This window comes from Lonchura striata, chromosome 8 (assembly GCF_046129695.1).
Source record: "Lonchura striata isolate bLonStr1 chromosome 8, bLonStr1.mat, whole genome shotgun sequence".
Taxonomy (NCBI): Eukaryota; Metazoa; Chordata; class Aves; order Passeriformes; family Estrildidae; genus Lonchura; species Lonchura striata.
Window position 1 is genome coordinate 38,091,275 of NC_134610.1, and position 23,815 is coordinate 38,115,089.

Below are 23,815 nucleotides of genomic sequence, written 5' to 3' on the forward strand. Positions count from 1 at the left end.
GGATCCCATTCCTTCTTGTGCCTTAAGGAACACTCATGGCACAGGGACAGCTCCTTGTCCACTTCAAGAGATCTGGTTCTCTGTGGTTTATGAGAAAGCATAAATGAACTATTTAATGATAATTCTGAGGCAATTTCATGCAGATGAAAGCAGTCTCAGTGCTTGATTTTTCCATATTCATACCAAGTGGCCTGTGCAGCCTTATTGGAATAAATCCCCATCAAGTGTATGCAGAGTGTAAAACTAGGGGAAAAGGAAGAATATTGAAGAATACATCTACAAAATTAGAGATGTTTACACTCCTGGTCAATGCTAATAACCAAAGAGCTTACTAGAAAGAAAAACAATTTAGAACCTCTACTTTGGCATTTAAAAAGTGTGGGAAAAGACAAGCAGAAGCATTCCAGATGAGCTCAGCTCTAAGCCAGGCATGGTATTAAGAGCAGCCATTTATCAGGAGTTTTAGCTCAAAACCCCAATCATCTCTGCAGTCCAAGAAACACATTGTAATGCCTGGAGGTGCCAAGTTCCTTAACTCTCACCTTTTCAGTTTTGGAAGAGAAAAATTGGAGTGTTCTGGTCCTGTATCTGTTTGGTGTGGCTTTGATACGTGACCTGTAATCTCCCAAAACTGGCTGGAATTGTGCAGACTGATGGAGTTGAATACCTTTTGCCTCTCCAAATGATTGATTCCTTCTGCACGTTACTCAGTGGGATACACTCAGATTTAATCAAAAATAAGCACAAAGTCTAGCTTTTTTATTATTGTTAATTTAAATGATGGCTTAATAATGTGCTTTTAAGTAATTTCTTTGGTAGATGGGGTCAGTGCTGCTGAGAGGTGCTGGCAAGGTGGCAAAGAGGCTGGAGAATCAGAGATACAGGGGATTTTCTCTGGGAATTTGGAACTGCAGCTTGCTCTTGGAAGAAGCAGAGAGCTCAAACACAGGTAATTTCCCCAAAGTGGTGGAACAGGCAAGGTGGGATGGGAAGTGCAGCTGGGAGGTGAGCCCTGCAGGGCAGCTTTGCTCAATCTTTTGTGCTCTTTTCCAGGACTGGAGACGTGACTGTGTTGCTTCCCAGGTCTCTCCAGAGGATCAGTTGTCTGGGATGGCCTGATTTCAGGATAGCAGAGCTCCCTGGGGCAAAGGATGGGGAGATTTGGAAGGAAGGGAATGCAGGCACACACGTGGGAGAGGCCACAATCAGCCGCTCCCACCTTCCTTCCCAGGCTTCCCAAACCGCCAACCTTGCAACAGACAGGGACAAACCCACGTGTGAAATGTGCTTTCCCAGCAGGGGATGGAGGTGGAAGGATGTTTTGGGCATGGAGTTACCCCCTCTGCAGCAGCCCTGAGAGCAGAGCCTGTGATGGGAAGCACATGTTAGCACATGGCACAGCTCTGGTTCTGGAATTGGCTCCCTCGGAACAATTGTGTTTTGACTTGGAATGCTTTGAGGAGTCCTGCAGCTACAGAGAATGCAGCCTTTAGCTCACAGCCATGCTTTAAACCAGCATCCTCAGAACTGGTTGCTGGATTAGAGATGCTTTCCAAAAAAGAAGGGGAAAAAAAAAAATCTGGGAAGAGCTGCTTTCCCTGTGTGATGGTGAATGCAAAGCAAGAGAGTAAATTTCCTTTCCAAGCCACCAAAGGATTACTGAGGCAGTAAGGGGCTCTGGGAAGAGACAGGGGAGTATTTGAACAGATTTCAGGGCCAGGCAGTTTCCTCCTATTCCATAAATGTCTCAGGAAATACAGAACCAGCTCTTTTATGCTTCTACACCCTTTGCTCAAGTCATGGAATCAAGGGATAGTTTGGGTTGGAGGGACCTTAAAGTTTATCTCATTCCATACCCTGGGCAGGGACACCTTCCAATTTCCCAGGTTGTTCCAAGCCCTGTCCAGCCTGGCCTTTGACACTTCCAGGGATGGGGAAATTCAAACATATTTGTATTTGGCACAAGATCTTACTGATTTAGTTATTATTACTGTGGATATAATTATTTTGTACAAGTAGAGCCGAAGAAGACCCACCTAAACTCCCTTATATGCTATTAAATGTCTTTTATTCAGCCTAGGATGATCCTAAGCCTGTCTGACACAGCACACAAACCATAATAGCTGGGCGTTTTTAGAGTAAATGACTATAAATAATTAGAATTTCTGTTGTCTCTGCACAGGGCTGAAATGCAGCATGACTTAAAAGCCCTGGACTCTGACCTGGATAATAAAAACAACCTGCTTGATGGAGTCTGACTAATCTCCTCCATGCTGAAATTCCCAGTAAAACTGAAACACATTGGCACTGGAAAGAATGGATGTGACTCAGGTTTCAGGCAAGTTCTTGCTCTGCCCACAGAAATACTGTCATCAAACCTTTTCAGCCTTGAATCCGAGAACAGGATTTGGATAGAGTGGCAGTAATGTGGATTTTGGCCTGGGAAGAGCTTCCCTAGGTGCTCACCAACCCACACTGTCCAGCTAACAAAGGAGCAGCCTGGTAGTCTCCAGGGAAATAATAAAATAATAATAAAAAAGCTTTGTCTCAGGTGCCCTTGCCATATTACCCAGCCCTGGGATTGCAGCCAGTGTTCTGCTGTCACCTAGAGCCTGTTCCAGCTATTCCACCGTGGAGATCTTGAAGTTTAGGGGATAACCTCCTCCTGTTGCCTGTGTCCTCCTTCCCCCTCAGCTCCTCCTTGTTGGATGTCCAGTGTAAGCCTGGAATTTTCTCTGCTGGATGGTGCAAGCCTCCTGGGTGTGGAATTCACTTGGAATTCAGCACTTCAGGAACTTGTCAGCAGCCTGTTAAATAATCCTGTTGGCACACTGGAGCCACGGTGCCCTGAATCAGCCTCATGTTCCACCAGACATTCCCCTGCTGTGATCCCCAGGGTGCAAACTTGGAGAAAGCCCCTGCCAGTGAAAACAGGGAAACAACTGGATTTCAGAATTAAACATATCCTTCTTCTCTTGGGGGAAAGAATAACAGATTGTCATCCACAGCCACATTCCCAGCCATAACTTGATTCCTTCATCTTCTCCAAGTTTGGCCTCTTGGCAATCAAGTCTTTTTTAATATATTCACCTGCCACAGACATTTGGGAGCTGCTCTTTTGTCTTTGCCTTGGAAACACTTATTTTCTGTTAGTCTTTGGTCCTAACTGTGCCTATTTATCAAAATGGTAGCTCATAGGGTTTTTTTTCCCAGTTTTATGCCTCTTTCATCCCTCCTCTTCTGATTCTGCCTCTCCAGCTCCTCATGGCTGCTTCTGCTATCCCTTTGCTCTGCTTGTGTCAGTCCATGCCACGGTTCTTTTTTACCCCACTTGCCTCCTTTCTTCTTTGCATTCTACAGAGCCAAGGCTGAAAATGCCTTTTCCAGCTCCTCTGCTTCCTTCTCCAAAGAGATCCATCTGTGGAGCAAGGGCTGTAGCTTGGGAGCCACTGCTCTGTGCTTCATGCTCATTTTTATTCTTCCTAGTTCTGAGCTTCTCTCTTAGTCTTTCTCTTCCCAGAATATCCATTAAACACCTCTCCTCTGCCAGCCACTGGCTCTTCAGTGCTTCTACCAGGCACCAGTGGGACTCCTGCCTCTTTTTTCTTTGCCTGTTTCTTGTTTCGGTATTCCAGCAGATCTTTGCTTGTTGGAAATGGGGAAGTGGGGAAAATTGCTTCTTCCTCGTGCTCTGTATTAACTTGCTGGAGAGGACACCTCTCCCTGTCACAGTAGAGTGAAATAATAGCTGGGCTGGGTTTCTTCCCCTTCCCCTTGGGATTCATTCCCTTCTTTCTTTCTTTCTCATTGATTAGGACCAGGCTCTGCTGGTTAAACTAAGAGCAGATCAGATGGCAGAGCAGGCTCCCCTGGGCCAAGCCTAGTAGGTATCTAGCTGGATTCCTGAAAGAGAAACCAGCTCCAAGGTGAACATCAGGCCCCAGTTATCAGTTTTAAACACCCCACTGCTCTGTTCCTGCCTTCAGAAATCCAGCCTGCTGTGTTTTCCTGTGTTAGGACTCTGCTTGAGAAAGGAATAGATGAGGACAGCAACTTAACACACCCACTGAACGGGCACAGCCTGCAGGATTATCCAGTTAAAAAAAAAAGCCCAATCCTGCCTTTCAGACAAGTAGAACTGTATTATAACAAGCTGCTGGCAAGTGTGAGTCCCTGGGTGCTGCTGATGTTTGTGTCTGTGTGAGTATCTATGACAACAAATAAACCAAATGTTTGGGAAGTGTCCTTGGGAATCTCAGTTGGGGGGGGGGGGTGCTGCTGCATTAGGTCTGGAACACTTTACATTTTCAGACTTTTAATTTCTAAGTATTATGGAGATGAGTATGAAGTGCTTTAGGAAAATGAACTAATTAGTTACCAGATTTTATTTTTCTCGTGTGCAAATGAGCCAGCTCAGACTAATGCTATTTACTTTAGTTGATTCCAGACTTTTAGATGTATAAAGGAGGGAATAATTTTAGGAGATTTAATTCCAGGCAGGAGGCTTAGCCTCAAGGTCAGTGGACTGTGGGTATCTGTGGGTCACTTGCAGCCATTTGAAGAAGGTAGAAAAGGGAATCTAGCCTCAGTTTGTTGTAATGGTCAGTTTTGCTTCTGTAGCCTGGAGTTATCTTACAGACCAGTGGTCAGGGTGGGCAGGTTTGTGAGAATGGATCAATATAGTTAAAGGCACAATAATTATGCTAAATAAATGAAAATGTCTAATTGGACCCATCTTTTTGCTCACAGGATTTAGAACAAAGAAATTTTACCTTTCTCTTTGGTCCTTGTGCCTTTTGGAACAGAAATGTCTCTGCTATCCCTGTAAAAATTCACACAGGCTGAGGGCAATCTTGCTTTTGGTCTACAGCTGAAAACTACAGAGACAGAAACTAGGGCAGAAGTCGGGTGGGGAAAAGGTAAGGCCTTTTTGGGCAAAGTGATTTGGGAGCAAGCAGGTTGAGGAGAGCCTGGTCTGTAGAAGAACCGTGCTCGTTCCGCCTTTGCTAAGTGAGGCTGTTGAGATCTGAATTAGCTTTTCATGTTGCTTATGTATAATCTGTATGCAAATGTGGTAAGAGGTGTGCAGTGCAAATCCTGCCTGATGGAGAGGTGAATATCAGCTCCCAAATGCTGGAAGTTCTGAGCATTTCTGCAAAAGGTGCTGAGGAAAAACCCCATCACAGGCAGAAAGCCCAAATTGCCACGGCACTGAAATGTTTTTTTTTTCCCTGGTTTTGCATTGGTGAACTGCTTGGAGAACAAGACTGACAGCCAGATTCTGCCTGGCTGTAAGAGCCTTGAACAAGGCTCAAAACCAACAATGTCTTGTTCTGTGAATCCCTGTGGCAGTCGATGGGAGTCTGCTTAGAATGAGGACGATTAAATAACATCAGGACCTGACCCTCTTCCCAGTGAATGCAAAACATCTCAGGGGAAGGAGAGATGAATCAGGGAAGATCCATAAGAGCTTTGTGATCTGAGATACCTGAGTGTCTATCTGGAAAGGAATCACAGTGTTTGGAAAGCTGGTGAAGATGTGCTTATATGCAGCATTGGTGCACGTGGTGATTAAATAAGAGTTCAGGAGCATGACAGCATGACTTGTGTTGAAAACTCCTTGGGGAGCTCTATTTGCACCTGTGCTGCTTAAAGAACCTTCTTTTTATTCCTTAGAAATTTGGATAGCTGAATGAGCAAAATCCAGGATTGCAAAGGACCCTTTGCATGTGTTTTCAATCACTGCACAGAGGTGGCAATCATAAATCCAAGTGTCAAACTGGAAATACAGAGTTTGTGGTGATTTAGAAAGCAGAATTGGTGATCTTATCAATGCCTCTCTGGAGGTGTGACACCGGGGTTCAAGTGACCTTGCGGTTTCAGATACATGCAGCCAAGATTCATATGTGTGAGGGAAATAGATGAATCCAGGGGCTTCCTGCTGGTGCCCCCCGGAGCCATGGAGCTGCCTCCATTAATGTCAGCACACTCATAAATCCCACGCTTGCACTGAAGGAGGCAACTTCTGCCACTGCACAGAAGCTTCCAGGGGTGTCCCCTGCCTCCTGTAAATCCATGGACACCCAGTAAAGTAGATTAACTGCAGGTGGACTTCATAACAGCTGTCCCTCCTTTGGAATTAAAGGGGTTCACACTTCTAGAAAGATGACAGCATGGTGTTCCTATAAGCAAGAAAGGCCTGAAGGGGTTTCTTGTTGTTCTTTTGTTTTAAATGGCTTTCTGGTTAAGTAGTTGATTCCAATCTATGGGAAAACAGGTTGCAGAGCTGCTGGCTCCACTCTCCCCACCATAAACAAACAATTCTCTTGTTTCTGATAACTTATTTTCCCTCTATTAAAGAAACCTGGTGTGTTATTTGCATTGGTTCACTCCTCCCGTGAGCCAGTGGTGCATTTGTATTCCATTCCCTCACTCCCTCCAGCCCTAAAGATGCCTGCCAAAATTAGTCAACAGATAACTACACAGTGGAAGCTTTTAAGAACATGTTAGGAGAGGCTTAAACATTGCCCATTAATGTTTACAGCTCCTAATTATGTTAATTAATCAGTGTTGGAGGCTGTCTCAGCCGGGAGCCCAGAGGCAGGATTTCAGTTCCCACAGATGTTCTTTAAGTCACTGCCATGGCTGCTTGCAGCAGGGAGCTCAGAATGCTCTGCCTGCCAGGATATTTGTGCTGGGTCCTGAACAGCCTTTGCTGTGTTGTTCCTACTGGATTTTGAAACTCCCAGCATCTGGGAGCACGCTGAGCCTTGGTCAGGGAGAGGGATGCTTAATGACAGCTGTCCCTGCAGAAATGCCTTTTGGCTGGGGAGAGAGGCACTCAGAGAGCACCAGCCCTAATTGCTGGGATACAGGGATTACTGCCTTGGCAAAACCTGGGATTGCTGGCTCTGTCAGAAAACAGAAGTGAAACTACTGATAGAAACCCCCCCCTCCAGACATTGCCTCTTCTAATAACGTTTCTTTACTTTTGCAGGAAGACCAAGTGTTTGGGCAGAAGACACCCCAGATTGTGCCATCTTCTTTCAGAGCTTCATTTCCATAATTCAGAGCTTGTGTTCACTCTCTTGAGGAAAACCAGAAGATTTGGATAAGAGACACGACCCTGCAGAGGAATTCAGAAGGAGAATCTCCTTGTTCTGTTCTATTCCCAGAAGAACTTGGTTTGTGTAAACTGCACAAAGTACAAAGAGGGCAGGTAAAGATGTATCCAACTCCAGGTGAGAACAGGAGAAAATATGGTGAAGAAATAGATCTCTTTCTAATTTAGTTCAGCTCATCCTCATCTGGTGGAATTAGCAGACAACCTCTTATTTATCCCCTTATCCTGAATTTTACCATGAGCTCACAGCTGCTCCTAGCTGGTAACTTCTGCTCCTGGGTGCAATGTCACGTGCAAGTGGTTTGTGAGTGTGTGAGAATCCTTTAACAATGACAGGAAAAACAAGTAATGAAAATTTTTATTAGGTGAAAAGAGAATGGTTCTTCACCCATCTACAGGTGGCTCTTGTGGGCAGCAACTCCTTTCTGTGCTGAATATCAAGTGCCAAATACCAAGGAGGCATTTTTTGGGTAGGTTCCTACAGCAGGAATGCCCCTGCAGTGTGGAAATGGATTTGTAGAGAATTTTAAAAGTCTGATAAAAGGTTTATATAGTATGTATTTGTATGTAAATAAAAATTACAGCAGGAATTCCTGCAGGAGTTCCTATAGCAGGAATGTCCCTGCAGGAGTGGCAGAGAAGAAGAGAATGGTTTTTCCAGACTAACAGGGCATTGCATGGAAAGAGGCCTGTGATCAAGGGGCTGGCGATGTCTCTGGTTGTGTTCCAAGGATCTTCAGGCTGGCACTTGCTCTTGGGCAACTGTCTGCTGGAGTGGCTCGTGGCACCAAACCTGTTTTTTAAACAATTTTCCCATCAGCTGTTCCAGGAGTGGCTGCCATATTGTGTGGAGGCTGCAATCCGTGCTCCTGGGCTGCTTGGAAAGCACTGCTGGCAGTTAGTGGAGCCAGACGGGAGTGGAAATCAAGGAGAGCCTGGATGGGTTGGGAGCCGCGGTTCCTCGGGGGCAGAGCGGAGGGTGCTGCTGTTGGCACTGCTGGCTGCCAGCCCTCGCTGTCCTGTTGGCCAGGCTGCCCTGCTGTTGGACGCCTGGCAGCTTCACCCAACTCCATAAAAGTGGAAGGAGTGGGAAATGCGGTACAGGCAGTGCCTGACACTGATACCTCTGGCTTTACCATTTCTATTTTTCAGATTCTGTGCTGCTTTAATGTGTGGGTCTGAGCTTCATATGGTAAGCTCTCTTTACAGAGTAGGGAGACAAAACAATTCCTTCTCTAGCTCGGGACCAAGGACAAACGATCCAAATCTCAGGCCCAAGAGCATAAACAATGTGGACTGAAGAGAGAAAAACAAGAAGGATGGGACTGCATGGGCTGGAGCTAATTGGACAATAAACTCCAATATGCAAATACAGCAGAACTTATAAAAGTGAGAGACCCTGTGACTGGTGGGGCACTTTGTGACCATTTTGGATTCTTCTGGAGTGTAGCCCTGGCTAGTTTCTTGTGCTGCCCAAGGTGTATCCATTGAGGCCTCCTAATAAATCCCTGCTTTATTCTTTAACTCTGTCTAGTCTCTGTTCTAGGTCAGCCTTCACCATGCATCAACATGAATGAACACTTTCCCTATTCTGTGAGGTTTCAGTGCAAAAATCTCTCTCTCCATTCATCTCCCTCCTGCCTCCCCCTTCCCCACCCCCTGCTGCTCAGGGAGACCCAGGGACAGGACTATTGGCAGTAAACTCAGCTCCACAAAACAGGCTGGGGAAAAAAGCGAAACAAAACACCATCACTTCCTATTTCTTTCTCTTCCCTCTGCATCAAAGCCCAGGCTGGCTGTCAGGAATGTTCAAAATGAATAAATAAAGCACAAGAACCTCCCCCTGCTTCAGGAGGTATCTCATCCACTCACCATGAAGCTTGGCCAATTCCTTGTCTGACAGTACTCGAGTCAGCAGGCAGAGCAAGAAGATCATTCAAAGCTAATCAGTAAAGTGTAAACCTATTATGAAAGCACATTTACCCCTTGCTGCCTCCTCCCTCCCAAAAACCAATCCCCAAATCTGTGGGAATAACACACAGCCTCCATAAAAGTTGCTAGTACTTAGATCCCCCATTATTAGGTCAGCAATGGCACTGATTAAATGCTCCCCAGAGCTCTGAGCAGTGGTGGATAAATCCTGCCAGAAATTCATGGAGTAATTTGTTACAGCTCGAGGGCATGAGGCACAGCAGAGCCCGTGCATGAGGCTCTCCCCTGTGATTCTGGAGGCCATCTCTGGTAATAAAAACCTCATCTTGATTTCTCATCCTTTGTATTGATTTCTGTCAGAAAAGACTTGTCTTAGAGAAAGATGCTGCTGTATTTATCTGGATAATAAAGGAATCATTGTCCCCTTTTCTGCCCATCCCTTTTTGAAATTCATTTTAGGGATGACTCTAACAAGACTCGTTATTTGGGAACTGGTTTATTCACAGTGGGTAAAGACTTGAGAAGATGATGACTGGCTTTGCATATTCAGCACAAAACCCTAAATGTGAAATTACAGAAAAATGGGTTTGGAAAGGAAATCGGAGCTAAAACCTCATATCTGCTATATCTTTATATGAAACTCTGTTATTAATTGAATGGATGGAATGTGTGGGACTCAAGTGACTACCATCCAGACTCAGATCTATATAATCCTTGCAACTGCTAATTTTGGATCATTTGTACTCCTGCTATTGTAAAAAAAATAAAAGAAGGGCAGGTCTGTAGGTAAACTGCATGATGTTTATGAAGCTTTCATAAACAATTATCTTTCTTTTCTAGTATGGCTGGACAAGGCAACATGGAAATCTGGAAGGCTTTATGTGAAAAATTTGCAAGCCAAAAAAGAGCAGCTCCACAGAAGTCAATCCAGGTAATTTGAAAGATGGATGGTAAGGCTGAAAAACGCAATGTTATATCAAAATTATTTTATCTTCTCTGCAGTAGGCTTGATATAAGCAACTGGAACAATTTCATTTAGTCTATTCCTTTGGGTTTTGCTTTCCTTGGCTTTTTTAGAACCTCTCTTCCTAAGAAGCTGCTTTGGGTCTTGAAATGACTAAAGTTGTTCCCTTGTGCAATGAAAGTGATAAATATTTACAGCAGTTATTACAAGCTGAGAATTTTAATATATACTTATTTCTTTTGTAATCTAAGAGTAACTGTGCTGAAAGACAATACCTGCTAATTGTATTTTTTATCACAGTCTTGTCAGAGTGAAGGATAAAATATGCAAGTTTGGGTTTGTTTTCTACTCCATACAGCAAAATTTATTCAAAAGAGTCTTTGTTCCCCTTTATCTGTTTATTTAATAGACTATAAAAAATGGTAAACTCAGTCAAAAAGCATAGTTGAAGAATAATTTATAAGCTACATTTAGCTGTTGATCTCTCAAACTGGCTTAGGGGAGAGCCAAAATATATCCTGGCAGGTAATAATTAATGCAAACCTTGACACTTCAGGCCTGGCCCTCTGTTGAGCAGGACACAGCTCACAGTTCTCTGCCAGGAAAGCCTGGCTCTGCAGGATACACACACTCCCCTTGTGGAGAAATATGCTTTTTTTTTTTTTTTTTTTTTTTTTTTTTTTTTTTTTTTTGTTGTTGTTGTTTTTAAACTTATTTTGGATGCCAGCAAATGTGTCTGAGGGGAAAGTGATTGTGGTCACTTAGAGGCCTGCTGAGAAGAGCAGGACTCAGGCAGCTTGCTCTGATTCCTCTCAGCTCTGTAAATCACTGCCTCACTCAGCCAGAGTCAAATGAGCTCCAGCACTGGGCCATGTCCAGCCTGTGCTGCAGCTGCTGGCAGCTCTCCCACTGCCTTCACCAAGGCAGAATTTCATCTGCTAAATCACCAAAGAGTTTTTATCTATGAGAGCTGTCTGGTTTTGGCTGAATCATGCACTAATGATTTTTAGGGGTCATGACAGAAAGTTCATTTGAAAGGAGAGAATAATTGGGCATATGATGGAACTTGGAGCAATCTGGCCTGGTGGAAAGTGTCCCTGCCCATGGCAGGGGTGGAGTGAGATGAGCTTTAAGTTCCCTTCCAGCCCAAACCACTCTGGGCTTCTCTGATCATACACTGACTGCAATAAGTGTGTCACTGTCCCTCTGCCACCAGCAATGACCCTGCTCTCAGGCAGGCCACAGAACTGCACATCTTCAGCCAAAAAGCAGTCTTAAGCCTAATCAGACCATTTTGATAGAGAATGGTTAGTTGTTAAAATATGATATTGTTTCAGATGGGTGGGTTATTGTTCAAGGTTGGAAGGAAGCTGTTCTCTCACCCTGTCTCAAATGCAGCAGAGCAAGCCTGACTTGAGGTTTATCTCTAAGCTTCCTGTGGGTGTATCTTAGTCCCTTGCTCAGGATTATCCATAAAGCTATCCAAGATCAGTGCTTATATTCTGCTTTAATCTTTGTTAATTTTCAAATCTAAATGAGATTCAAGACTACCGAACCTGACTAGGCAGACCACAAAAAGGGTAGCTAAGGAACCCTTGTAGCTTGTTTAATATGCTGGGCTACTGATGCTGTGCCTCTAGCCTTGAGTCTCACCTGCAGTTGAGATATAAACCTACCAAGGAAGTCCCATTCTGCTTGTAAGGGCTACAAAAAGAAAGCTCAGCACTTTACTTTCCACCTTAGACAGGTACATGAGACTGAGGGCTCCCCTGAATTAGGCAGCAGGAGTTTTGATGAACTGCCCTCTCAGCCATCCCTCTCCACCTCCCTCCACTGAACCGTGGTTTCAGCTTCCTCAAATGATCCTTTGGATGGGTTAGGCTGCTGGTTGGCTCTGCTGTTAAGTGTCTCTGTGGACCAGATTTAACTTTTAATAGTGTCTCATAATGTCTTTAAAGAGGTTTATGGCTCAGCCTGGCTCTCTGGGAGATTGCCTGTTCCCTGCTAATCTGCTACAGAAACATTGCCATTGGTTCCTGCAGTATTTCAGGGAGTTCTCCCCCATCTCCACAGCCAAGTTAATTGGACATGATTGACCTATGGTAGAGAATGACTATTAGGTGAGGAATATTAAGCAAAGGGAAAAAGATCTTTCTGTAGCTCAGAACATGCTGGGAGCTGTGGGGAATGGCAGGAAATGGCAGCTCAAGGAGTGTGCAGAGCAGGCCCTGGGAGAGGGTCGATTTAAGGAATGGGAAAGTGCTTTGCAATAACTGAGGTTTGTAAAACTAGCAGCTCTTTCCAAAGGAGAGTAAAAATACACTGGAGTCTTGAGAGTCTATAAGAGGCAAAAGTGCAAGAAAGAAGAGAAATAGGTTGTGGCAGACTGTGAGAGTGCTGTTTTTGATAATTCTTTCTTTTTTGACAAACACTTCACTGTAGCACAGCTGCCCAAACCTGACTGAAGGAGTCAAGGAACAAACAGGGCAGGATTTCATCAGGATGCATTTGTGTTTCCAACTGGAAGCTGCATGCTGCAGGCAAGTCCAGTCCCCTGAGCAAACACTGAATGATTAATGGACACGACACTGGTCCACAAGACAAATACAAGCCCTGTAATATCACTGAGCAGCTCAAGACACAAAACCAGTTTGCAGAGCAGCTTTATGCAGAGCAAATGAAACCTTGCTGCTAAATCCTGGAAGTTTTGGTTGCTGCTTCCCAATTTACTTTCACACACTAATCCTCTGGATGGGGTAAATCCCATAAAATTATAAAACCAGCCCATATTCCTTAGGACGAGAGTTTCCAGTGTCAGAATTGTCAGTCTCAAAACTTCTTTGGCTGAAGTAAACTTCCTGAGAGAAGCAGAGGTGTCAGCACAGGGTTTAAAACTGTGTAAGTATGTGCTTAACTCTACTGAGACGTGAAGTTTCACTGAGCTCAGCAGAGTAAAGTTCCATCTGGGGGAGTGGCTCGAAGGTCAGGCCTCAAGAACAAAAGTGCTTCAGATTCATGGCTAATACCAGCAGCAGGATGGCACTGCCAGTGACGTGATGTGGTTTGCTATGGCAAATAATGGCACTTCCATCTGATGGGAGAGGGAGTTCCCTCTCTTAAACCTTATGTATTCACACAGGGAGAAAAGCCACTGGTCCTGAAGTTTAGAGTGTGCTGCTTATAATTCCAAAGACTGAGTCCAAGGTAATGTGCAAAGTGAACGTGTCCCTGTACCACAGCCAGTGACTGAAGGAGCACCTCTGACCCCTGTCAGGAACTCTGGTCTCCCCAGTCAAGAATCCTCCAGCTCAGGATTTGGGCTTTGCAGCTGGTGCAGAACTAACTCCTCATCTGGCACTGGCACCACTGCCTTAAAGATGGATTTTGCAGTTTGTAGAAACTCAAAATCAGGCTTTTTGGGGCAAATGGACTGATTAAGGGTAAGTGTTTCTGCTCACCTGCACTCAAGGAAGCACTGGGTGATCTGGTCCTGGAGGGTTTCCTTGATGTGGGGCCCCTCTGTTATCTTCAGCTCATGCCTGAAGGAGAAGTCTTCTCTTTCCTGGGCTTCACCTTGCAGGACATTTTCTTTCTGCAAAATGCTCATTGCCTCCAAGTCAGGAGGCAGACTCTGAAAACGAGAGGAGAAAATAAAAGGTATGAATGAAAAGAAACTTAATAATTTTTACCGGAATGCCAGGTTGACAGTGAATCTGAGCTTAAGCCTTACTTTACTTGCAGAAAGTCAGGAAAAAAAAAAAACCAAACCAAAACAACTCTGTGCTCATAAAGAGTGCCTGGATGCACACAATGGTCTATTGTTAATATTTCAGCATTAATTAATAACATTGCAATGCACAAAAACAACCTTTGCAGCGTGGGATCTTGGATCTCAATGAGACAGGTGAGAAAGCTACTGTTCTGCAAATGCCAGCTTTATCCATGTCAGAAGGGTGCCAGAGAATTTTTTAATTGAATTTTCAAATGTCTGGACTTCCTACTGGTGCTTTTTAATTAGCCAGTATTGTTTTTAATTTGTGCACTGTAATTTTTATATGCACACTGCTTGGTCAGTGGTTTCCTGGTATTTTGTTGCAGCTGGTCAGACTCCTTTAGGAAATCAACTTCCCTTGAGGAAAAACAACAACAAAAAGGAATAAACAACCCTCCTGAAACACTACAACAAAAATCACAGGTCCCCAAGTTTCCCATGATTTGATAACCTTGGAAAGAAGGGCTTCTCAGCCAGTTTCAAGTCTTACAATAATTTCTGCTCTGTGATTGATTTTACACATGTAGTGTGAAGGAGAAAAATGAAAGTCTTTCTGGTATTCAAATACAGAAGCATGAAAAAACACATCTGTGTGGGTGGGCTGAAACTTTGCGTATTTCAGCTTGCAATCATTGAGAAAATTAAGATGTTCCCAATGTCTTATGAGCTATTGCTACTTTTTAAGTGTAGAGAAAAAAATCTATTTTAAAAATTAACTTGTGAACTGGCTTTGTGGTTTTAGATTTTCTTAATTCTGGAACAAAATGGGTTTTTTGTGTACTTGGGAATGATAAATCATATTGTCCTATGTGTGTGGCAAATTTAAGAAGGGAAAAGAGGAGAAAATATGACAATCTGGTTTTGTAGTACAATTTTATTTCTTTTCAAAGTTAGTGACTGACATAGGTGGCAGCATATGTGAACAAAAGCTTGGTTTGGATGAAAAAAAACAATATAATTTTGCTCTGGCCTTTTAACTTCAGAGCATATAGAATTTGTCCTTAACTGGCACATCTCAGATTGATTCAGTAATGAATTCTTCTTGCTTTGGTGATGTATTTTCTGGTGTGCTCCAAGTCCCGATTCCTGAGGCCTCCCGTGAAGACAAAAAGCTCTGTCAAAGCTTTGGCCACCTCCTATTTAAGATCTGTTATTCCCTGGTTTTCCATGCTTCCACCAGATTCCAAAAATCACTAATAAGTGCCAAGCAACTTTGGTTTCAGCGAGCACCCAGAGGGATCCCACAGTGTCCAAAGCAAACACACAGGCCTCATTCAGGAAAGCAATTTACTGCATCTGGGATGTGTGACTCGCACTGTGCTCCGGGAATGGGGCAAGGCCACCAGGGAGAAAATATTCAGGAGGAAATAAGAACAGCAGTGTGCTTCTGAAAGGTGGCTGCACATGTTCCCTCCTTGAATATGTGACCCCAAGTGCTGCCTTTTACCCTGAGATGTTACCTTTGCTCAATTCCCAGTCTTCAGGGAAGTCAAGTGTTTCCAATCTTCCCCAGCACCTATTTATGAGTATTATACAGCTACTATTGACAGTGTTTATTTGTATTTCACCACTGTCTGCCTTGCTGATGTTAAACAAAGCCCAGGACAGCCAGATGCGATGCTGCTCTCTCAGGGGCTCCTTTGGAAACCAGAGGCGCCCCCACAAGGCATGTTTTCCAGACTGAGGTCCAAAACCAACTCCTCTATTTGTCTCCCTACAGCAATCCTCAGGGGATTCCTTAGAAATTCCCAGCAGATGGGCATGAGGGTGCCTGCAGCTTTAGGGAGGCTCATCTGTGGCTGATGGAGAGAGACAGGCTCCTCTCCAGCACAGCCTGAACATTTAAAGGTGAAATGCCACCAGGTGAGCAGGGAAGGGTCAGATCATGCACCACCTGAACTGCTGGGTGCATGATCCCTTCCTTCTCCTGCTCAGGCTCTTGCACTCACCTGACCCTGCAGTGAACCAGCTCAGCTCCCTAAAAAGTAGAAAATAATCCCTTTTGTCTTTTCCTCTCCTCCCACCTCCTCAAGTTACTCATTTCCCACTATAACAAGGTGGACCAGCTAGCCAAGGAGCAGATGAAGGACAGTGCCACAGCAAGGGAAGTGGTGGTCAGTGGGACCAGACCAACATGGGGAGCAGCAGCACAGGCAGCAGAGCTCCTCCCTGCCATCCTAGAACCTTTGCAGCTCCTCTGAGCTGCTCTTCACTGCATCTTGAGGGAGCCTTGCGTGAGCAGCTTGTCCCACTGTGAATTCATTCAGCCTCCCTTTCAGCTGTCCCACAGCCAGACGAGGCAAGAGCTGTTTGAAGTGGCAAACTGGAGGTGCCAATGTGAGATCAGCAGGAGGAAATTCTTATCTCATTGCTACAGCCCATATCTACACTTGAGCCCAGAGTCATGAAGCTGCTGTGGACACAGCCCAGGTAGCTCTGAACCAGCTGGCTCAGATGCTGATAACAAGGCCATGGCATATGTTCTGGTTGGCAAAAGCCAGCCGAGCCCTGGGTAAATATTTGTGCAGCTCCCTGTCTGAGCACCAGTCAGTTATCAGTACATCTGCCAACAGGAGTTTATCAGCTGTATTCAGCACCACGGCTGAAGTACAGACAAACCTGCAGGACAGCTTATGAAAAGTTTTATTTTTTTCTGTTTTAATACAAGAAAACAGAAGAAATAAGAATGACTTCTAGAACAAGACTCCCCAGCCATTCACCTTCAGTATTTCCCTAAAGAAAGGCGTGAAAGAGAACACGGCAAATTGATAAGGCTGTATTCTCCTCTTTTCCCTCAATCCTCCTGATTTCTTGTTTGGCTCCAGCTGTGATGGGAGCAGGCCATGAAGAGCACAGCTGGCTGTGAGCAATGAGGCCTGAAGGACTCAGGGCTGGCTGATGTGGAACTCACACAGTGTGCCCTGTCCACGAGAGAAGAGCAGGAGGCCAGCACGTGTCAGGAACGTAAGGCTGGCTCCTGCTCTGGGAGAGGAGAACGAGGAGGAAAGCACTGACTGGCAGTGAGGACATCATGCCATAGGCATGTGATTTTTAAATAAAACAGCACAGGTGAATGTACAGCTGGCTTGGCTTTCTGTTCTGTCACTTTGAAATCAATGGAGTCATGTAAACAAAAAACGAATGGACTTGAAGAAAACAAGGATGAGGAGACATCAGAAGAATTTATGTGTACGTGAGCTAAGTGAAATGGGGACTACCCTAAAAACAGCTTCTTTGGACTATAAGAACTGGTCCAAGCATGTGGATGCTCAAGGAAGTGAACTATTTGATAAAGGAGGGAGGCAATAAAAAGAGGAACTAGACAAAACTAAATGTGGAAGGGAATTTAGCAACATAACCTAATATAGACACTGGGGCAGCAGGAGCTGCTGAAAAGATGTAGCAAGATGTCCAGAGGATGGAATGGTCAGTTCTCTACCATCTGTAAAGAATTTTCATAGAAAATGCTGTTCTTCTGTCAAATAAATGATGATATAAAATGTTTTGGAATATTAAAACCCTTGAAAAAAAGAAAATAAGCTATGAATAGCATAGATGATGCCTTCCAGCTTTGCAGCTGAAGAAAGCTGCTCTGTTAAACTTGTTTTATTTTGTCCACAGTGTTCTTGACCTAATCACAGAAGTATGTGTCATGCTAAGCCTCACCAGCTTCAGAGTTTAACACATTCCTAACCCTGTCTCAGGAATGAGGAGCCAGCTGCACAACCTGGGGCCTTGTGTTCATCTTCAGGTGCTCTTGGGCCTTCAGAAGGAGACAGAATCTCTCAACAGCCCTGCTAGAGGTTCTGTTCTCTTGCCAATGAGTAGAACTCAGAAGAAAACAAGTCTGAAAAAGCTTTGGTCATCTGAAGATGCAAGAGGGAACAGGAAGTGAAATGGCTGGAGAGTGCCAAGAGATGAATTCCAACAGCTCTAGCAGGAATGCTGGAATCCCTGCTGGCCAGCCTGTGATCTGTGCCTTGCAGCATCATGGAAGAGCTTTCCATGTTTCCACATGGCTCTTGTGGAGCTCTGAAGTTATCCTGAGTGTGCTTCCACAGCCCTCTAATGTGCATGGAAGGAAGACAAAGCCAATTTATTTCTAACATCCCTCTCTCAGCGCCTCTAATGTTCCTGCTTCTGAATCAAAGGGAGGCATTCTCCAGGAAGATGCTAATAAATAGCTTTTCCTTGGGGGAAGAAGCATTTTCCCATCTTTAAGAAATTTCTCTGGCCATGTGAAATTCAAATTTGTTAACTTGCCGTACAAACAGCAACTCATTTAGAAACAAATTAGAAATATTAGATGGAGACAGTGAACTTGATAATGCAATGCTGCCACATCAGTTGTAGAATAATGCATCTTAATGAAGGCTTCCCATGTGAATAAACCATTATATTTACAAGCTTTTCACAGTTAATGACCCAGAACTGGATAACGAAACTCACATTTTTAGTGTGGTCCTCTGTCAGCAAAAGTATACATATTAATAATTGATGTTGCTGTAAAAATAGGACATATTATGAAGATTCCTGAGTTTGTGGGAAAATAGGACTACATGGTCCATTAACTTAAAAGGCTTATCTAATGTTTGATGGGCTTTGTCTTTAAAATCCCTGTTTAAATTAATAAGGCAAAATGGACATTTGTCTAAAAGAGAATTTTATTCCAACTCATCAGTCACGAGTGTGCTGCTATGATTCTTCTGTTCTGCTCTTTACTCGTTCCCCAAAAGAATTTAGATTTTAGGGAAGGGGATGATACACCAGTAGAAGGGAGAAGATATTTCTTACAGCTCCCAGGTGAGTCAGTGGGACGAAGGACCAAGTGGGTGATAAGGGGACTGGAGAACCTCCCATTTGGAGACGGGGTGAAGGGAATTGGGGATGTTCAGCCTGGAGAAGAGAAGGTTGTGTGGAAAGCTCAGAGCACCTTCCTGTATCTGAAGGGGTTACAAGGTTCTGGAGTGACAGGACAAGGGGGAATGTGTTGAAACTGACATAGAGGGGGTTTAAATGGGATATTGGGAAGAAATTCCTCCCTGTGAGAGTGGGCAGGCTCTGGCACACGGTGCCCAGAGAAGCTGTGGCCACTCCTGGATCCTGAAACACCAGGCTGGACAGGGCTTGGAGCACCCTGGGCTAGTTGAAGGTGTCCCTGCCCATGGCAGGGGTGGCACTGGATGGGCTTGAAGGTCCATTTCAACCAGAACTGTGTCTGTCTTCCCTTCCTGTCCCTCGGGGCTTCCCTTCCTGTCCCACCTCGGGGCTTTGCTTGCTCAGATCCCTTTCCTGGCTGGAGTCAGTTCCCCAGCAGAGCCTTTCCTGTTCCCTGTCAAGCACTTGGAGGTGTGCAGGCTGGCTGAGCATACTTGGGGCTGCCCTTCCTCACAGAGGAGGAGGAGGACGAGGCCCTGCTGTGGAACTAACTGCTCCTCAGTTGTTCCATTAGGAGGGCAAGAGGCTCGGTGGCAGTGAAATAAATACATTTCATTTCACTCCACATTGGAAGGCCAACGTCCCTATTATGCCTGAGAGGTAGATTTACTGCAGCTTTTATTACTGGGTACTTAATTTAGGACAGCTTCTTGTCGTAGGCCTGGAACAGCAGAGCTGAAGCACATGCTCTGTGGTTTTATGGGGCTTCAGGAAATGTTCTGCCACAGCCAGCATTGCCCCTAATGGTAAGATTTTAAAAGATGGACCAGTTGTGTAGCATTTTTTTTCAGTACATTTACAGTTTGCTTCTCTGGGGGAGAAGCTTTATTTCCAAATATTTTTAAAATAAGTAGTTGTAACAGTCACTTATTTTAACCAATAGTGAAAGTGAAATTCTTTTTTTTATACATTTGGATTTCACAGGAATGTAGACTAAAATAATTTACTATCAGAGCAGCTGAGGTCTTGTTCTTTATTTACAGCTATTATTCTTCAGGTGGAAAGTGCCCCTGCACATGGCAAGGGGTGGAATGAGATAATCTTTAAGGTCTCTTCCAGCCCAAATAATTCTGTGATTCTGTGATATGATTCTGCTGAATTTTGAACTGTGATCCAAACTGCACTTAAAAGTCTGCTATATGATTGAGCTATGTCTTTGCTTTATTTCCTCAATATAATTTTTCTGGCTGAGGGAATAATAGATTTTTAAAGAGGTCTCTTATCTTGTGAATCATAAAATCATGGAATGGTTTGGGTTGGAAGCACCTTAAAGCCCATCCAGTTCCAACCCCGCAAATGAAAATTGCATTAATAGAGGTTCCACGGTACACAAATGGTGATAGCCACATCAATTATATGGCTGAATTCCTAAATTAGGCACAAAAAAAAAAAGGGACAAGTAAGCAAAATATATTGCATTCATTAAAGCTTCCCTACTCTATGACTCACTCCAATGGCTTTGCCAATTAAAGTAATTGTCATATGCGTTCAAACAAAGCATTTGTAGTAGGAGGCCTTGCTAAAAAGATACTGAAAATGGTTGGTTTAGAAATTCATATCATACATATTTAGAAATATATTTATATGTAACACCTTTTAGGAAGATAAAGAACATCTGAAGTGGACAAAAGGTTTACATGCAGAGCCAGATGAGATTACATAATCTTGGTTTTGTTTATTTCTGATATTATACCTGGGCACGCTGTTAAAACTTGACTAAACAAGACAAGCATGTTTTGGGCTCTGAAAGGCAGTGATTTCATTGTTAGTATGACTGCAGCCAATGAAAGCCAAAGTATTTAGCATTCTTTCTTCCCAGAGTCTTTCTGTTTCAAAACTGAGCAGGCTTAAAATTTCTATTGAAAACAGGACGGATTAGTTATCGTTGCTGAGATGTGAAATAACAGAGGACTTTGTGCTAACACCCAGGCAAGCAAAAGTCATTTTAATCTTAAACTTGGCAAAACTAGGCCTGATTTACACCATTGCTGTAGCTGCCCAATCTCAAGAGCTGATGAAGTATTTTAAATTTCATTTGATGGAGTTTGTAGTTTGTTAAATCCTGTGTGATATTTATTTAGCCATAGTCTATAATGTTTACACAGAAAGCTATTCTGGGAAATTCTGATTTTTTTTTCTGACTGGATGAAATGAATTATATTTATCAGGAATTCAGAAAAGGAGGAATGTTTGGCAGACTGTTTTCTCAGATAAAAATAAAGCATCAACCAAGACGACATGCCTAAATTTGGGTATGTTTAAAAGATGTAAGAAGGAGAGAACAGCATTTTATTTAACACCACACAGCTCCTTTCATGTGAAAAGGATCATGGAATGGTTTGGGTTGAAAGGGATCTTAAAGCTCATCTTGTTTCATCCCCTGCCAGAGCAGGGACACCTTCCACTAGCCCAGGGTGCTCCAAGCCCCATCCAGACTGGCCTTGGATATGGAGGAAGGAAGGATGCTGGAAATACCATGTAAGAGAATAACAGAGCAGCAGGTGTTGCAGTACTAACTCTTTAGGAAGGGCTGCAATTTCAGGTTAGAGCTGTGTGAGTGTAAATTCACAGCTGTGAGAGAAGGATATTGGAAATACCATGTAAGAGAATCACAGAGCAGCAGGTGTTGCACAACTAACTCTTTGGGAAGGACTGGAATTTCAGGATAGAGCTGTGTAAGCGTAAATTCACAGCTGTGAGACCCTGAACTGGGGTTTGCCTTGTCCTGCAATGTCTTGGAAGTCTGATATTCTGGGAGATGTGTTTTTCTGTGGACCTTTAAGAGAAGCTGGATCTGGTGTGGTGAGGAAAACTGATGCTCTGGTGGGAACCATAGTGGCTCCACACGACTCATGCATCCTGCTGAACTGTATCTATGAGAAAAAAAGACTGAAAGAACCATGAAGCTTTGTCCCACAAAAATGAGAATTCCTTAAGCTTTTCTGAAGGGATGGCTTTATGGATGTGCTGCTGGGATTACAGTTCTTCTGGTGAAAATGTAAAGAGGGGCTGTTCTGAGTCAGCCCTGCCCACGGAGAAGAGGCCTGGGGGAAATGTATCTCCACTGCAGGTGGAGAGAGGGACTTGTCTTGCTGTATTGCTTTTTCCTGGACTCCTATAATTCCTGCTCAGCAGGTTTAGGGAAGGTAGTTTCATTTACTCTGGGTAGTGCAGAAACAACAAAATTCTCAGGAGGTCTAATAACAACTTTTACTTGCCAATGTTGGAACATCCTGACAAAGTAAGGTACGTGGCAAACTTTAACTCATCTAGATCAGCAGGGGACTTACCAAAGTGTTGACTGGAATTTTTTGGTCTGGCTTCCAGAATATTTGGAGAAGAAGACGGTAGAACTGGACACAGCACTTGTTGCAGCCTCACCAGTGCCCAGCACAGCGAGGCTTCCCCTCCCTGCTCCTGCTGGCCACATTAGCTCAGGTGCCCTTGGCCACCTGGGCTCATGCTGGTTTTGCATTCTTCCCACTTAATTGCTTTAAGCCAGCTCTTCCTCCAGTCCCCAACACCCTCCTACCCTCTCATAAATCAGTCTGATGGCAAACTGTTTATCCTAATGTTTTAAGTTAAACCCAGCCTTTCCTCTTTCCAGTAGCCTGTGCTCTGAGATTAAAGTATAACTTCCTGCAGGAGAGTGCTGAGAGGGGATCCAGGACCAGGCTCGGGCTGTTCTGCACTACCCTGAGACACAGCAGCTGCCAAAAGCCAGGTCACACAGCCAGCTGCACTGAGCTCTGCAGCAAAATTCAACAATCATAACTTCTGAACAGGGCTTTTAGTGACAGGGAATCTATAAATGCCAGAAGAACAGAGCAGTTTAAAAACTTGGTGAGTGAAATTGAGCTGGGATGGTAAAACAGAGCAAGGAAAGGCAGGTTTGCTCAGACAGCATGTCTGTGTTTTCAGACAGCTCAATGTGTTTTCTTGCCACATCAGTGTGGTTTAAACACAACCCTGTGCCTGGAGCAGTGGTTCTGGTGGTTGTGTCAGAGCTGGCAGTAAACAGCCCTGTGGCAGTAATGTGAGGAAGATCAGGAAGCAGCTCAGGATACAGTTATCAAGATATATGTGCTTTTAGGAGGCTTGCTTCTCTTCACAAATTAAACTGGGACTGCAAATTGTGATTTATTTGGGCTTTGGAGAATGTGTGCTGAGGGGATCATGCTGTTTCTGCAATTAGGCTTTAATAAATAATAATAATAATATTGAGGCTTTACTTTTGAGCCAAGAAAAATCTCTCTACCATAGGCTTGTTCTCCATCATCAAGCAAAAGATGAAATAGAATCAAATTCCAGAAAAGATACATAAATTTTTTGTGAAGCAAGTAGAGAGTAAGGAAAATAACACTGAGTTAAGCAAAAGACTGGACAATTTGTGGGTTTGACACTTATTTTCCTATTTTTTAGGCCAACAGAATTGAATTTTCCCAGGAATCTTTTACACAGGACTTCAGATAGATCAGCTCTTTGTGCAAAGCAGTCTTTGTCTGAAAGTAACACAGACATTTTTTTAAAAAAGCCCTAATTATAAGAGAATTTATATTTATTGCAACAAAAGTCGAGTCTCCTTTGGGATGGACTTGGAGTAATGGATGGTTGAGTCTTCTAATTTATCTAAGTCGTGCAGCATTAGAAAAGCAAATTCAACATATTTACACATGAAGATCTGTGGTCATTTTTTAGAGGGCTGACGTGATCATACATCAAAGGGACTTGACCTTTGGAGCTCCCTGCCTATCTATCAGTGGGAACCAATGTCTGCTTCCTTTGGAGACCAGGGAAGGGAATGCAGCATGGAAAGGAAAAGGGAATATAAAAACCCTGGAAAGAAGAACAGATTTTTAAAAATTTTATTTAGAGTTATCAATTCTTTCCCCCCACATGCTTTGATTATAAACTTGATAAAGAGCAATGAGTCAGAGTGCAGAGGAGCAAACATCAATTCTCTTGCTTTTAAATGGAGGTCAGGAACTGAATGCACTCAATGTGTTTGGTTTTAATTCCCTTCATCCCTCTGATAATATAGATTACATTATGCTCCCCATAAACCAGGCTGTTCCCATCCTAGTTT

General features: G+C 43.8%; 1 protein-coding gene across 1 annotated transcript in view; it reads right to left on the bottom strand.

The window, feature by feature from the left end:
* The window catches only part of DRC11 (dynein regulatory complex subunit 11), a 99,373-nt gene that overhangs the window by 56,239 nt on the left and 19,319 nt on the right, over positions 1-23,815 (bottom strand). Inside the window, exon 6 of the mRNA XM_077785229.1 lies at positions 13,478-13,650. Coding sequence (XP_077641355.1) covers positions 13,478-13,650 — 173 coding nt within the window. The remainder of the gene's footprint in view (positions 1-13,477; positions 13,651-23,815) is intronic.